The sequence below is a fragment of the Salmo salar genome, chromosome ssa05, assembly GCF_905237065.1.
Source record: "Salmo salar chromosome ssa05, Ssal_v3.1, whole genome shotgun sequence".
In the NCBI taxonomy this organism is placed as follows: Eukaryota; Metazoa; Chordata; class Actinopteri; order Salmoniformes; family Salmonidae; genus Salmo; species Salmo salar.
Window position 1 is genome coordinate 73,048,659 of NC_059446.1, and position 14,699 is coordinate 73,063,357.

Below are 14,699 nucleotides of genomic sequence, written 5' to 3' on the forward strand. Positions count from 1 at the left end.
CTTAGAAATGACATGGTGAGATTTGCCTTCTTGACTGTCCCTGAGGGGACTAAGTGGATTGAATAGGATGTAGATTACCCCCTTGCAGATGGTGACGGCCTCACGGGACAGACTCTTGGGATAGGTGACACTCTGCTCCATGATGGACTGAAACAACTCCTCCTCATCAATACCATCAAAGGGAGGCTGGGAGGGGAGGAAAGAGGAGGAAAGAGAAAGATGAGGGGGGTGAGAGAGTATGGAGGGGGGAAGGGGGAATGGGGAGGGAGAGAGAGAGGGAGGAAGGGAGGGGAGAGGAGGAAGATAGAAAAAGAGGGAGGGAGGTGAGTGTGAGGTGGAGAGAGAGAGAATTTGAAAGCAAATACAATTTTGATAAACTCCCATATCTACTGGGTAAAATACCAGTGTGCCATCACAGCATCAAGATTTTATTTTCCCTTTTGTACTTTAACTATTTGCACATCGCTACAACACTGTATATAGACATAATATTACACTTGAAATGTCTTTATTATTTTGGAAATCTGTGAGTGTAATATTTACTGTTAATTTCCGATTGTTTATTTCACTTTTGTTTATTATTTATTTATCTTGCTTTGGCAGTGTAAACATATGTTTTCCATGCCAATAAAGCCCCTTAAATTGAAATAGAAATTGAGAGAGAGAGAGGACATAGTTGTTTCTATTGTGTTGAAGCCATTGGTGCTAGATTCAGTGCTAGATAGAATGGAGAAGTCAAGTTATACCTGTCCAGCCAACATCTCATAGAGCAGCACCCCATACGACCACCAGTCAACAGCCTTACCATAGGACTGGTAGGCTACAATCTGACAGACAGGGAGGACAGGACGGAGGACAGGATTACACAGTGTCAGGAAATGGTGTACATCTGTAGATACACTATATACACTATGTGTGTTTGTGAGAAAGAGAGAGAGAGAGAGATAGAGATAGAGATAGAGACAGACAGACAGACAGACAGACAGACAGACAGACAGACAGACAGACAGACAGACAGACAGACAGACAGACAGACAGACAGACAGACAGACAGACAGACAGACAGACAGACAGACAGACAGACAGACAATAATTGAGAGATGACACCACGCGGGATAGACAACGATTACCTCTCTGGCTCTGGGGAAATATATTGTATCTCTGACCACAATGACAGATACAGGAAAATCAATAGATATTTTACATGAGATAATCAATCCCCTACTGGTTTAACTAGGAGGTTAATGATACCACAATGACACACACGCCAATCACCAATCACACTGTCTCTCACATACTAATCACCAATCACACTGTCTCTCACACACCAATCACCAATCATACTGTCTCTCACACACTAATCACCAATCACACTGTCTCTCACACGCCAATCACCAATCACACTGTCTCTCACACACCAATCATACTGTCTCTCACACACTAATCACCAATCACACTGTCTCTCACACGCCAATCACCAATCACACTGTCTCTCACACACCAATCACCAATCACACTGTCTCTCACACACCAATCACACTGTCTCTCACATACTAATCACCAATCACACTGTCTCTCACACACCAATCACACTGTCTCTCACACGCCAATCACCAATCACACTGTCTCTCACACGCCAATCACCAATCACACTGTCTCTCACATACTAATCACCAATCACACTGTCTCTCACACACCAATCACACTGTCTCTCACACACTAATCACCAATCACACTGTCTCTCACACATACCAATCACACTTCTCTCACACACCAATCACCAATCACACTGTCTCTCACACACCAACTGTCTCTCACATACTAATCACCAATCACACTGTCTCTCACACACCAATCACACTGTCTCTCACACGCCAATCACCAATCACACTGTCTCTCACACACCAATCACCAATCACACTGTCTCTCACACACCAATCACCAAGTCTCTCACATACTAATCACCAATCACACTGTCTCTCACACACCAATCACCAATCACACTGTCTCTCACACGCCAATCACCAATCACACTGTCTCTCACACACCAATCACCAATCATACTGTCTCTCACACACTAATCACCAATCACACTGTCTCTCACACACTAATCACCAATCACACTGTCTCTCACACGCCAATCACCAATCATACTGTCTCTCACAAGCCATCACCAATCACACTGTCTCTCACACACCAATCACCAATCATACTGTCTCTCACACACCAATCAACAATCATACTGTCTCTCACACACCAATCACCAATCATACTGTCTCTCACACACCAATCACCAATCACACTGTCTCTCACACACCAATCACCAATCACACTGTCTCTCACACACCAATCACCAATCACACTGTCTCTCACACACTAATCACCAATCACACTGTCTCTCACACGCCAATCACCAATCATATCGTCTCTCACAAGCCATCACCAATCACACTGTCTCTCACACACCAATCACCAATCATACTGTCTCTCACACACAATCACCAATCATACTGTCTCTCACACACCAATCACCAATCACACTGTCTCTGACACCCCAATCACCAATCACACTGTCTCTCACACACCAATCACCAATCATACTGTCTCTCACACACCAATCACCAATCACACTGTCTCTCACACACCAATCACCAATCACACTGTCTCTCACACACCAATCACCAATCACACTGTCTCTCACACACAGAACACATGCACATGCATATACTGTACGGACACACACACACACACACACACAGTGAGTGGGGGGAGTAAGAGGGGTGATGAATGGAGTACCTCTGGTGCGATGTAGTCTGGGGTCCCACAGAAGGTACGTGTAGTGTCACCTTCAAACATGCCCTCCCTGCACATCCCAAAATCAGCTATCTTTATATGACCCTCACTGTCCAGCAACACATTATCCAGCTTCAGATCCCTGCGAGATAGGGAGAGAGAGAGAGAGAGAGAGAGAGAGAGAGAGAGAGAGAGAGAAGAGAGAGAGAGGGAGAGCGAGAGAGAAAGAGAGAGGGGAGAGAGACAGGAGAGAGACACACACACACACAGAGAGAGAGAGAGAGAGAGAGAGGAGAGAGACAGGAGAGAGAGACATACACACAGAGAGAGAGAGAGAGAGAGAGAGAGACAGACAGTAGGAGAGAGAGAGAACCATTTGTACATTGTTACAACACTGTATATATACATAATATGACATTTGTAATGTCTTTATTATTTTGAAACTTCTGTGAGTGTAATGTTTACTGTTCATTTTTATTGTTTATTTCACTTTTGTATGTTATCTACCTCACTTGCTTTGGCAATGTTAACATATGTTTCCCATGCCAATAAAGCCCCTTGAATTGAATTGAGAGAGACAGACAGTAGGAGAGAGAGAGAGAGAGATAGAGAGAGAGCGAGAGAGATGAGAGAGTTAATCTTTATTGTTCATTTCACTTTTGTTTATTATTTATTTATCTTGCTTTGGCAATGTAAACATATGTTTCCCATGCCAATAAAGCCCCTTGAATTGAATTGAATGGAATTGACAGAGAGAGAGACAGAGAGAGACAGAGAGAGAGAGAGAGAGAGAGAGAGAGAGAGAGAGAGAACACATATTGCATGGCCTTGATCAGGCCACAGTGGGTGACTAATATAAAGTTGCTGCCAGCCACTGATCAGTTCAGTGAAATGTTGTTACCCTTAATACCTGTAGATGATTCCTTTAATATCTATAGATGATTCCTTTAATACCTGTAGATGATTCCTTTAATACCTGTAGGTGATTCCTTTAATACCTGTAGATGATTCCTTTAATACCTGTAGATGATTCCTTTAATACCTGTAAATGATTCCTTTAATACCTGTAAATGATTCCTTTAATACCTGTAGATGATTCCTTTAATATCTGTAGATGATTCCTTTAATACCTGTAAATGATTCCTTTAATACCTGTAGATGATTCCTTTGATACCTGTAGATGATTCCTTTAATATCTATAGATGATTCCTTTAATACCTGTAGATGATTCCTTTAATACCTGTAGATGATTCCTTTAATACCTGTAGATGATTCCTTTAATACCTATAGATGATTCCTTTAATACCTGTAGATGATTCCTTTAATACCTGTAGATGATTCCTTTAATACCTGTAGATGATTCCCTTAATACCTGTAGATGATTCCTTTAATACCTGTAGATGATTCCCTTAATACCTGTAGATGATTCCTTTAATACCTGTAGATGATTCCTTTAATACCTGTAGATGTTTCCTTTAATACCTGTAGATGATTCCTTTAATACCTGTAGATGATTCCCTTAATACCTGTAGATGATTCCCTTAATACCTGTAGATGATTCCCTTAATACCTGTAGATGATTCCTTTAATACCTGTAGATGATTCATTTAATACCTGTAGATGTTTCCTTTAATACCTGTAGATGATTCCTTTAATACCTGTAGATGATTCCTTTAATACCTGTAGATGATTCCTTTAATACCTGTAGATGATTCCTTTAGTATGGAGGAAGAAGAGGCCTATGGCTATCTCTGCTGCATAGAACCTGAGAGAGAGAGAGAGAGAGAGAGAGAATGTAATTGAGAGAGAGAGACACAGAGAGACGTGGGGGAAGAGAGCTAGGTAGAGATAGAGTTAGCTGTTGATGACTGATCGCAGCTTATTGATGATGGGGATGTCTTGGCTGAGAGGGAGGAGGCGGGAGAGGGGAGGAGAGCAGGGAGGGGATGGATGGTGGAGGTGACTGTGATATGTATCTTGGTTGTTGACTAATAAAACCAGAAGGAATGATGGATGGAGAGATAGGGAAGTAGGTTGTATACATACGCTGCGTGAGGCTCTTTGAACTTGCCAACTATCTGGATGTGAAACATGAGGTCTCCTCCGTTGACATACTCCATCACATAGTAGAGACGGTCCTGGGTGATGGAAAATAATGATGCTGTTACTAGGGAAACCAAAACACACACACACATTGGTTCTTGAGGCAAATGAATTGACCTTTTAGTCAAATAGTCCAACTAATTATTGTTTGACCTGAGGGAGCAAACAGACAAGACCACACAAACATGATCACTAGTACCACTGCCCTGGTATTCTCCTAATGATGTACACACACACACACACACACACACACACACACACACACACACACACACACACACACACACACACACACACACACACACACACACACACACACACACACACACACACACACACACACACACACACACACACACACAGCCTAATATGGACATTGTACACATATGGCCACTATAGACAATGCAAAAACACACACATGCGCACACTCATGGATGGGCGCACTCACAAACGTACGCACGTGTGGGCACGCGCTCCCATCCATACACACACACATACACATTATGTAATTCCCCTCCAGTCAAAATGAAAAAGCAATCTGTTCTCAAATAACCTCTCCTTCAGGACTAATGACCTCGTTAAGGGAAGCAAGCTAATTCATTCATTGATTCATTTAAACACAGATCTGGGTCAACTAAGACCAATATGATTAAAGGGTGAAATACCTAAATGTCTTAAACTTGAGGTTCATTGGGCAAAACAGGTTGATTCAAGACCTGATAGTTCAAAGCACTGACATGTCCCTGGCTGTTCATTGACTGAACAGTGCTTATTCTACATGATTGATTGAGACAGACATAATTATATGTCCAATATGTGTTTACATGTAGTGAATGCACTTTAACAACTTTGTTGCAAACTGCCAGGAGGGAATTGTGGTAACACATGTTGCTCCATCACACACACCTCTGTCTGGAAGGCTGAGTAGAGTGCTGTGAGGAAGTGGGGGCGGTTGGCCAGTCCCAGAACCCTCCTCTCCACCATGGCACTCTCTGTGTCCTCGTCCTGGAACAGCACATCCTTCTTCAACACCTTCACCGCAAACAGCCGCTCACTCCCTCTCTCCTCAGCCAGCAGTACCTGGGGGAGAGGTGTGGAGGGGGAGGGAGGGAGGGAGGGAGGGAGGGAGGGAGGGATGAAGGAAGGAAGGAAGGAAGGAAGGAAGGAAGGAAGGAAGGAAGGAAAAGGAAGGAAGGAAGGAAGGAAGGAAGGAAGGAAGGAAGGAAGGAAGGAAGGAAGGAAGGAAGGAAGGAAGGAAGGAAGGAAGGAAGGAAGGAAGGAAGGAAGGAAGGAAGGAAGCTGGAGTTAGTGTAAGGGAGGGGGGCATCTGACCGACTGACTATCAGAAAGACAGACTGACTATCAGAAAGACAGACTGACTATCAGAAAGACAGACTAACACACAGAAAGACAGACTGACTATCAGTCTGACTATTATTACAGTGTGTCTACAGACAGGTGTGTTACGTTTATTACAGTGTGTCTACAGGCAGGTGTAGGTGTGTTTATTACAGTGTGTCTACAGACAGGTGTGTTACGTTTATTACAGTGTGTCTACAGGCAGGTGTGTTACATTTATTACAGTGTGTCTACAGGCAGGTGTGTTACGATTATTACAGTGGGTCTACAGACAGGTGTGTTACGTTTATTACAGTGTGTCTACAGACAGGTGTGTTACGTTTATTACAGTGTGTCTACAGGCAGGTGTGTTACGTTTATTACAGTGTGTCTACAGGCAGGTGTAGGTGTGTTTATTACAGTGTGTCTACAGACAGGTGTGTTACGTTTATTACAGTGTGTCTACAGGCAGGTGTAGGTGTGTTTATTACAGTGTGTCTACAGACAGGTGTGTTACATTTATTACAGTGTGTCTACAGACAGGTGTGTTACGTTTATTACAGTGTGTCTACAGACAGGTGTGTTACGTTTATTACAGTGTGTCTACAGGCAGGTGTGTGTACGTTTATTACAGTGTGTCTACAGACAGGTGTGTTACGTTTATTACAGTGTGTCTACAGGCAGGTGTGTGTACGTTTATTACAGTGTGTCTACAGGCAGGTGTGTTACATTTATTACAGTGTGTCTACAGGCAGGTGTGTTACGTTTATTACAGTGTGTCTACAGACAGGTGTGTTACGTTTATTACAGTGTGTCTACAGGCAGGTGTGTTACGTTTATTACAGTGTGTCTACAGACAGGTGTGTTACGTTTATTACAGTGTGTCTACAGGCTGGTGTGTTACGTTTATTACAGTGTGTCTACAGGCAGGTGTGTTACGTTTATTACAGTGTGTCTACAGACAGGTGTGTTACGTTTATTACAGTGTGTCTACAGGCAGGTGTATTACGTTTATTACAGTGTGTCTACAGACAGGTGTGTTACGTTTATTACAGTGTGTCTACAGGCAGGTGTGTTACGTTTATTACAGTGTGTCTACAGACAGGTGTGTTACGTTTATTACAGTGTGTCTACAGGCAGGTGTGTTACATTTATTACAGTGTGTCTACAGGCAGGTGTGTCTTACGTTTATTACAGTGTGTCTACAAGCAGGTGTAGGTGTGTTTATTACAGTGTGTCTACAGGCAGGTGTGTTACGTTTATTACAGTGTGTCTACAGGCAGGTGTGTTACGTTTATTACAGTGTGTCTACAGGCAAGTGTAGGTGTGTTTATTACAGTGTGTCTACAGACAGGTGTGTTACGTTTATTACAGTGTGTCTACAGACAGGTGTGTTACGTTTATTACAGTGTGTCTACAGGCAGGTGTGTTACGTTTATTACACTGTGTCTACAGACAGGTGTGTTACGTTTATTACAGTGTGTCTACAGGCAGATGTAGGTGTGTTTATTACAGTGTGTCTACAGGCAGGTGTGTTACGTTTATTACAGTGTGTCTACAGACAGGTGTGTTACGTTTATTACAGTGTGTCTACAGGCAGGTGTGTTACGTTTATTACAGTGTGTCTACAGGCAGGTGTGTTACGTTTATTACAGTGTGTCTACAGGCAGGTGTGTTACGTTTATTACAGTGTGTCTACAGACAGGTGTGTTACGTTTATTACAGTGTGTCTACAGACAGGTGTAGGTGTGTTTATTACAGTGTGTCTACAGACAGGTGTGTTACGTTTATTACAGTGTGTCTACAGGCAGGTGTAGGTGTGTTTATTACAGTGTGTCTACAGGCAGGTGTGTTACGTTTATTACAGTGTGTCTACAGACAGGTGTGTTACGTTTATTACAGTGTGTCTACAGGCAGGTGTGTTAGGTTTATTACAGTGTGTCTACAGGCAGGTGTAGGTGTGTTTATTACAGTGTGTCTACAGCCAGGTGTGTTACCTTTATTACAGTGTGTCTACAGGCAGGTGTAGGTGTGTTTATTACAGTGTGTCTACAGACAGGTGTGTTACATTTATTACAGTGTGTCTACAGGCAGGTGTATTACGTTTATTACAGTGTGTCTACAGACAGGTGTGTTACGTTTATTACAGTGTGTCTACAGGCAGGTGTGTTACGTTTATTACAGTGTGTCTACAGACAGGTGTGTTACGTTTATTACAGTGTGTCTACAGGCTGGTGTGTTACGTTTATTACAGTGTGTCTACAGGCAGGTGTGTTACGTTTATTACAGTGTGTCTACAGACAGGTGTGTTACGTTTATTACAGTGTGTCTACAGGCAGGTGTATTACGTTTATTACAGTGTGTCTACAGACAGGTGTGTTACGTTTATTACAGTGTGTCTACAGGCAGGTGTGTTACGTTTATTACAGTGTGTCTACAGACAGGTGTGTTACGTTTATTACAGTGTGTCTACAGGCAGGTGTGTTACATTTATTACAGTGTGTCTACAGGCAGGTGTGTCTTACGTTTATTACAGTGTGTCTACAGGCAGGTGTAGGTGTGTTTATTACAGTGTGTCTACAGACAGGTGTTTACGTTTATTACAGTGTGTCTACAGGCAGGTGTGTTACGTTTATTACAGTGTGTCTACAGGCAAGTGTAGGTGTGTTTATTACAGTGTGTCTACAGACAGGTGTGTTACGTTTATTACAGTGTGTCTACAGACAGGTGTGTTACGTTTATTACAGTGTGTCTACAGGCAGGTGTAGGTGTGTTTATTACACTGTGTCTACAGGCAGGTGTGTTACGTTTATTACAGTGTGTCTACAGGCAGGTGTGTTACGTTTATTACAGTGTGTCTACAGGCAAGTGTAGGTGTGTTTATTACAGTGTGTCTACAGACAGGTGTGTTACGTTTATTACAGTGTGTCTACAGACAGGTGTGTTACGTTTATTACAGTGTGTCTACAGGCAGGTGTGTTACGTTTATTACACTGTGTCTACAGACAGTTGTGTTACATTTATTACTGTTTGTCTACAGGCAGGTGTAATTGTGTTTATTACAGTGTGTCTACAGGCAGGTGTGTTACGTTTATTACAGTGTGTCTACAGACAGGTGTGTTACGTTTATTACAGTGTGTCTACAGGCAGGTGTGTTACGTTTATTACAGTGTGTCTACAGGCAGGTGTGTTACGTTTATTACAGTGTGTCTACAGGCAGGTGTGTTACGTTTATTACAGTGTGTCTACAGACAGGTGTGTTACGTTTATTACAGTGTGTCTACAGACAGGTGTAGGTGTGTTTATTACAGTGTGTCTACAGACAGGTGTGTTACGTTTATTACAGTGTGTCTACAGGCAGGTGTAGGTGTGTTTATTACAGTGTGTCTACAGGCAGGTGTGTTACGTTTATTACAGTGTGTCTACAGACAGGTGTGTTACGTTTATTACAGTGTGTCTACAGGCAGGTGTAGGTGTGTTTATTACAGTGTGTCTACAGACAGGTGTAGGTGTGTTTATTACAGTGTGTCTACAGACAGGTGTGTTACGTTTATTACAGTGTGTCTACAGGCAGGTGTATTACGTTTATTACAGTGTGTCTACAGACAGGTGTCTTACGTTTATTACAGTGTGTCTACAGGCAGGTGTGTTACGTTTATTACAGTGTGTCTACAGACAGGTGTGTTACGTTTATTACAGTGTGTCTACAGGCAGGTGTGTTACGTTTATTACAGTGTGTCTACAGGCAGGTGTGTTACATTTATTACAGTGTGTCTACAGGCAGGTGTGTTACGTTTATTACAGTGTGTCTACAGACAGGTGTGTTACGTTTATTACAGTGTGTCTACAGACAGGTGTGTTACGTTTATTACAGTGTGTCTACAGGCAGGTGTGTTACGTTTATTACAGTGTGTCTACAGGCAGGTGTAGGTGTGTTTATTACAGTGTGTCTACAGACAGGTGTGTTACGTTTATTACAGTGTGTCTACAGGCAGGTGTAGGTGTGTTTATTACAGTGTGTCTACAGACAGGTGTGTTACGTTTATTACAGTGTGTCTACAGGCAGGTGTATTACGTTTATTACAGTGTGTCTACAGACAGGTGTGTTACGTTTATTACAGTGTGTCTACAGGCAGGTGTGTTACGTTTATTACAGTGTGTCTACAGGCAGGTGTGTTACATTTATTACAGTGTGTCTACAGACAGGTGTGTTACGTTTATTACAGTGTGTCTACAGGCAGGTGTGTTACATTTATTACAGTGTGTCTACAGACAGGTGTGTTACATTTATTACAGTGTGTCTACAGACAGGTGTGTTACGTTTATTACAGTGTGTCTACAGGCAGGTGTGTTACGTTTATTACAGTGTGTCTACAGGCAGGTGTGTTACGTTTATTACAGTGTGTCTACAGACAGATGTGTTACGTTTATTACAGTGTGTCTACAGACAGGTGTGTTACGTTTATTACAGTGTGTCTACAGGCAGGTGTGTTACATTTATTACAGTGTGTCTACAGGCAGGTGTGTTACGTTTATTACAGTGTGTCTACAGGCAGGTGTAGGTGTGTTTACTACAGTGTGTCTACAGACAGGTGTTTACGTTTATTACAGTGTGTCTACAGGCAGCTGTGTTACGTTTATTACAGTGTGTCTACATGCAAGTGTAGGTGTGTTTATTACAGTGTGTCTACAGGCAGGTGTATTACGTTTATTACAGTGTGTCTACAGACAGGTGTGTTACGTTTATTACAGTGTGTCTACAGGCAGGTGTGTTACGTTTATTACAGTGTGTCTACAGACAGGTGTGTTACGTTTATTACAGTGTGTCTACAGGCAGGTGTGTTACGTTTATTACAGTGTGTCTACAGGCAGGTGTGTTACATTTATTACAGTGTGTCTACAGACAGGTGTGTTACGTTTATTACAGTGTGTCTACAGGCAGGTGTGTTACATTTATTACAGTGTGTCTACAGACAGGTGTGTTACATTTATTACAGTGTGTCTACAGACAGGTGTGTTACGTTTATTACAGTGTGTCTACAGGCAGGTGTGTTACGTTTATTACAGTGTGTCTACAGGCAGGTGTGTTACGTTTATTACAGTGTGTCTACAGACAGGTGTGTTACGTTTATTACAGTGTGTCTACAGACAGGTGTGTTACGTTTATTACAGTGTGTCTACAGGCAGGTGTGTTACATTTATTACAGTGTGTCTACAGGCAGGTGTGTTACGTTTATTACAGTGTGTCTACAGGCAAGTGTAGGTGTGTTTATTACAGTGTGTCTACAGACAGGTGTGTTACGTTTATTACAGTGTGTCTACAGACAGGTGTGTTACGTTTATTACAGTGTGTCTACAGGCAGGTGTAGGTGTGTTTATTACAGTGTGTCTACAGGCAGGTGTGTTACGTTTATTACAGTGTGTCTACAGGCAGGTGTGTTACGTTTATTACAGTGTGTCTACAGGCAAGTGTAGGTGTGTTTATTACAGTGTGTCTACAGACAGGTGTGTTACGTTTATTACAGTGTGTCTACAGACAGGTGTGTTACGTTTATTACAGTGTGTCTACAGGCAGGTGTGTTGCGTTTATTACAGTGTGTCTACAGACAGGTGTGTTACGTTTATTACAGTGTGTCTACAGGCAGGTGTAGGTGTGTTTATTACAGTGTGTCTACAGGCAGGTGTGTTACGTTTATTACAGTGTGTCTACAGACAGGTGTGTTACGTTTATTACAGTGTGTGTACAGGCAGTTGTGTTACGTTTATTACAGTGTGTCTACAGGCAAGTGTAGGTGTGTTTATTACAGTGTGTCTACAGGCAGGTGTAGGTGTGTTTATTACAGTGTGTCTACAGGCAGGTGTGTTACGTTTATTACAGTGTGTCTACAGACAGGTGTGTTACGTTTATTACAGTGTGTCTACAGGCAGGTGTGTTACGTTTATTACAGTGTGTCTACAGGCAGGTGTGTTACGTTTATTACAGTGTGTCTACAGACAGGTGTGTTACGTTTATTAAAGTGAGTCTACAGGCAGGTGTGTACGTTTATTACAGTGTGTCTACAGACAGGTGTGTTACGTTTATTACAGTGTGTCTACAGGCAGGTGTGTTACGTTTATTACAGTGTGTCTACAGACAGGTGTGTTACGTTTATTACAGTGTGTCTACAGACAGGTGTGTTACATTTATTACAGTGTGTCTACAGGCAGGTGTGTTACATTTATTACAGTGTGTCTACAGGCAGGTGTGTTACGTTTATTACAGTGTGTCTACAGGCAGGTGTGTTACATTTATTACAGTGTGTCTACAGGCAGGTGTGTTACGTTTATTACAGTGTGTCTACAGGCAGGTGTAGGTGTGTTTATTACAGTGTGTCTACAGCCAGGTGTGTTACCTTTATTACAGTGTGTCTACAGGCAGGTGTAGGTGTGTTTATTACAGTGTGTCTACAGACAGGTGTGTTACATTTATTACAGTGTGTCTACAGGCAGGTGTATTACGTTTATTACAGTGTGTCTACAGACAGGTGTGTTACGTTTATTACAGTGTGTCTACAGGCAGGTGTGTTACGTTTATTACAGTGTGTCTACAGACAGGTGTGTTACGTTTATTACAGTGTGTCTACAGGCTGGTGTGTTACGTTTATTACAGTGTGTCTACAGGCAGGTGTGTTACATTTATTACAGTGTGTCTACAGACAGGTGTGTTACGTTTATTACAGTGTGTCTACAGGCAGGTGTGTTACATTTATTACAGTGTGTCTACAGACAGGTGTGTTACGTTCATTACAGTGTGTCTACAGGCAGGTGTGTTACGTTTATTGCAGTGTGTCTACAGGCAGGTGTGTTACGTTTATTACAGTGTGTCTACAGACAGGTGTGTTACGTTTATTACAGTGTGTCTACAGGCAGGTGTGTTACGTTTATTACAGTGTGTCTACAGGCAGGTGTGTGTTACGTTTATTACAGTGTGTCTACAGGCAGGTGTGTTGATTTATTACAGTGTGTCTACAGACAGGTGTGTTACGTTTATTACAGTGTGTCTACAGGCAGGTGTGTTACGTTTATTACAGTGTGTCTACAGACAGGTGTGTTACATTTATTACAGTGTGTCTACAGACAGGTGTGTTACGTTTATTACAGTGTGTCTACAGGCAGGTGTGTTACGTTTATTACAGTGTGTCTACAGGCAGGTGTGTTACGTTTATTACAGTGTGTCTACAGGCAGGTGTGTTACGTTTATTACATTGTGTCTACAGACAGGTGTGTTACGTTTATTACAGTGTGTCTACAGGCAGGTGTGTTACGTTTATTACAGTGTGTCTACAGACAGGTGTGTTACGTTTATTACAGTGTGTCTACAGGCAGGTGTGGTGTGTTTACTACAGTGTGTCTACAGGCAGGTGTGTTACGTTTATTACAGTGTGTCTACAGGCAGCTGTGTTACGTTTATTACAGTGTGTCTACAGACAGGTGTGGTGTGTTTATTACAGTGTGTCTACAGGCAGGTGTGTTACGGTTTATTACAGTGTGTCTACAGACAGGTGTGTTACGTTTATTACAGTGTGTCTACAGGCAGGTGTGTTACGTTTATTGCAGTGTGTCTACAGGCAGGTGTGTTACGTTTATTACAGTGTGTCTACAGACAGGTGTGTTACGTTTATTACAGTGTGTCTACAGACAGGTGTGTTACGTTTATTACAGTGTGTCTACAGGCAGGTGTGTTACGTTTATTACAGTGTGTCTACAGGCAGGTGTAGGTGTGTTTATTACAGTGTGTCTACAGACAGGTGTGTTACGTTTATTACAGTGTGTCTACAGGCAGGTGTAGGTGTGTTTATTACAGTGTGTCTACAGACAGGTGTGTTACGTTTATTACAGTGTGTCTACAGGCAGGTGTATTACGTTTATTACAGTGTGTCTACAGACAGGTGTGTTACGTTTATTACAGTGTGTCTACAGGCAGGTGTGTTACGTTTATTACAGTGTGTCTACAGACAGGTGTGTTACGTTTATTACAGTGTGTCTACAGGCAGGTGTGTTACGTTTATTACAGTGTGTCTACAGGCAGGTGTGTTACATTTATTACAGTGTGTCTACAGACAGGTGTGTTACGTTTATTACAGTGTGTCTACAGGCAGGTGTGTTACGTTTATTACAGTGTGTCTACAGGCAGGTGTGTTACGTTTATTACAGTGTGTCTACAGGCAGGTGTGTTACGTTTATTACAGTGTGTCTACAGGCAGGTGTGTTACGTTTATTACAGTGTTTCTACAGACAGGTGTGTTACGTTTATTACAGTGTGTCTACAGGCAGGTGTGTTACATTTATTACAGTGTGTCTACAGGCAGGTGTGTTTACGTTTATTACAGTGTGTCTACAGGCAGGTGTGTGTGTTTATTACAGTGTGTCTACAGACAGGTGTTTACGTTTATTACAGTGTGTCTACAGGCAGGTGTGTTACGTTT

The 14,699-nt window shown here is 42.2% G+C and overlaps 1 protein-coding gene across 1 annotated transcript in view; it reads right to left on the bottom strand.

Moving 5' to 3' along the window:
- Positions 1-14,699, bottom strand: part of LOC106593604 (protein kinase C alpha type) — a 94,498-nt gene that overhangs the window by 3,689 nt on the left and 76,110 nt on the right. The window contains exons 10-15 of the mRNA XM_045718792.1: positions 5,803-5,976; positions 4,840-4,931; positions 4,496-4,558; positions 2,797-2,935; positions 747-827; positions 79-186 (exon numbers count right to left, since the gene is read on the bottom strand). Coding sequence (XP_045574748.1) covers positions 79-186; positions 747-827; positions 2,797-2,935; positions 4,496-4,558; positions 4,840-4,931; positions 5,803-5,976 — 657 coding nt within the window. The remainder of the gene's footprint in view (positions 1-78; positions 187-746; positions 828-2,796; positions 2,936-4,495; positions 4,559-4,839; positions 4,932-5,802; positions 5,977-14,699) is intronic.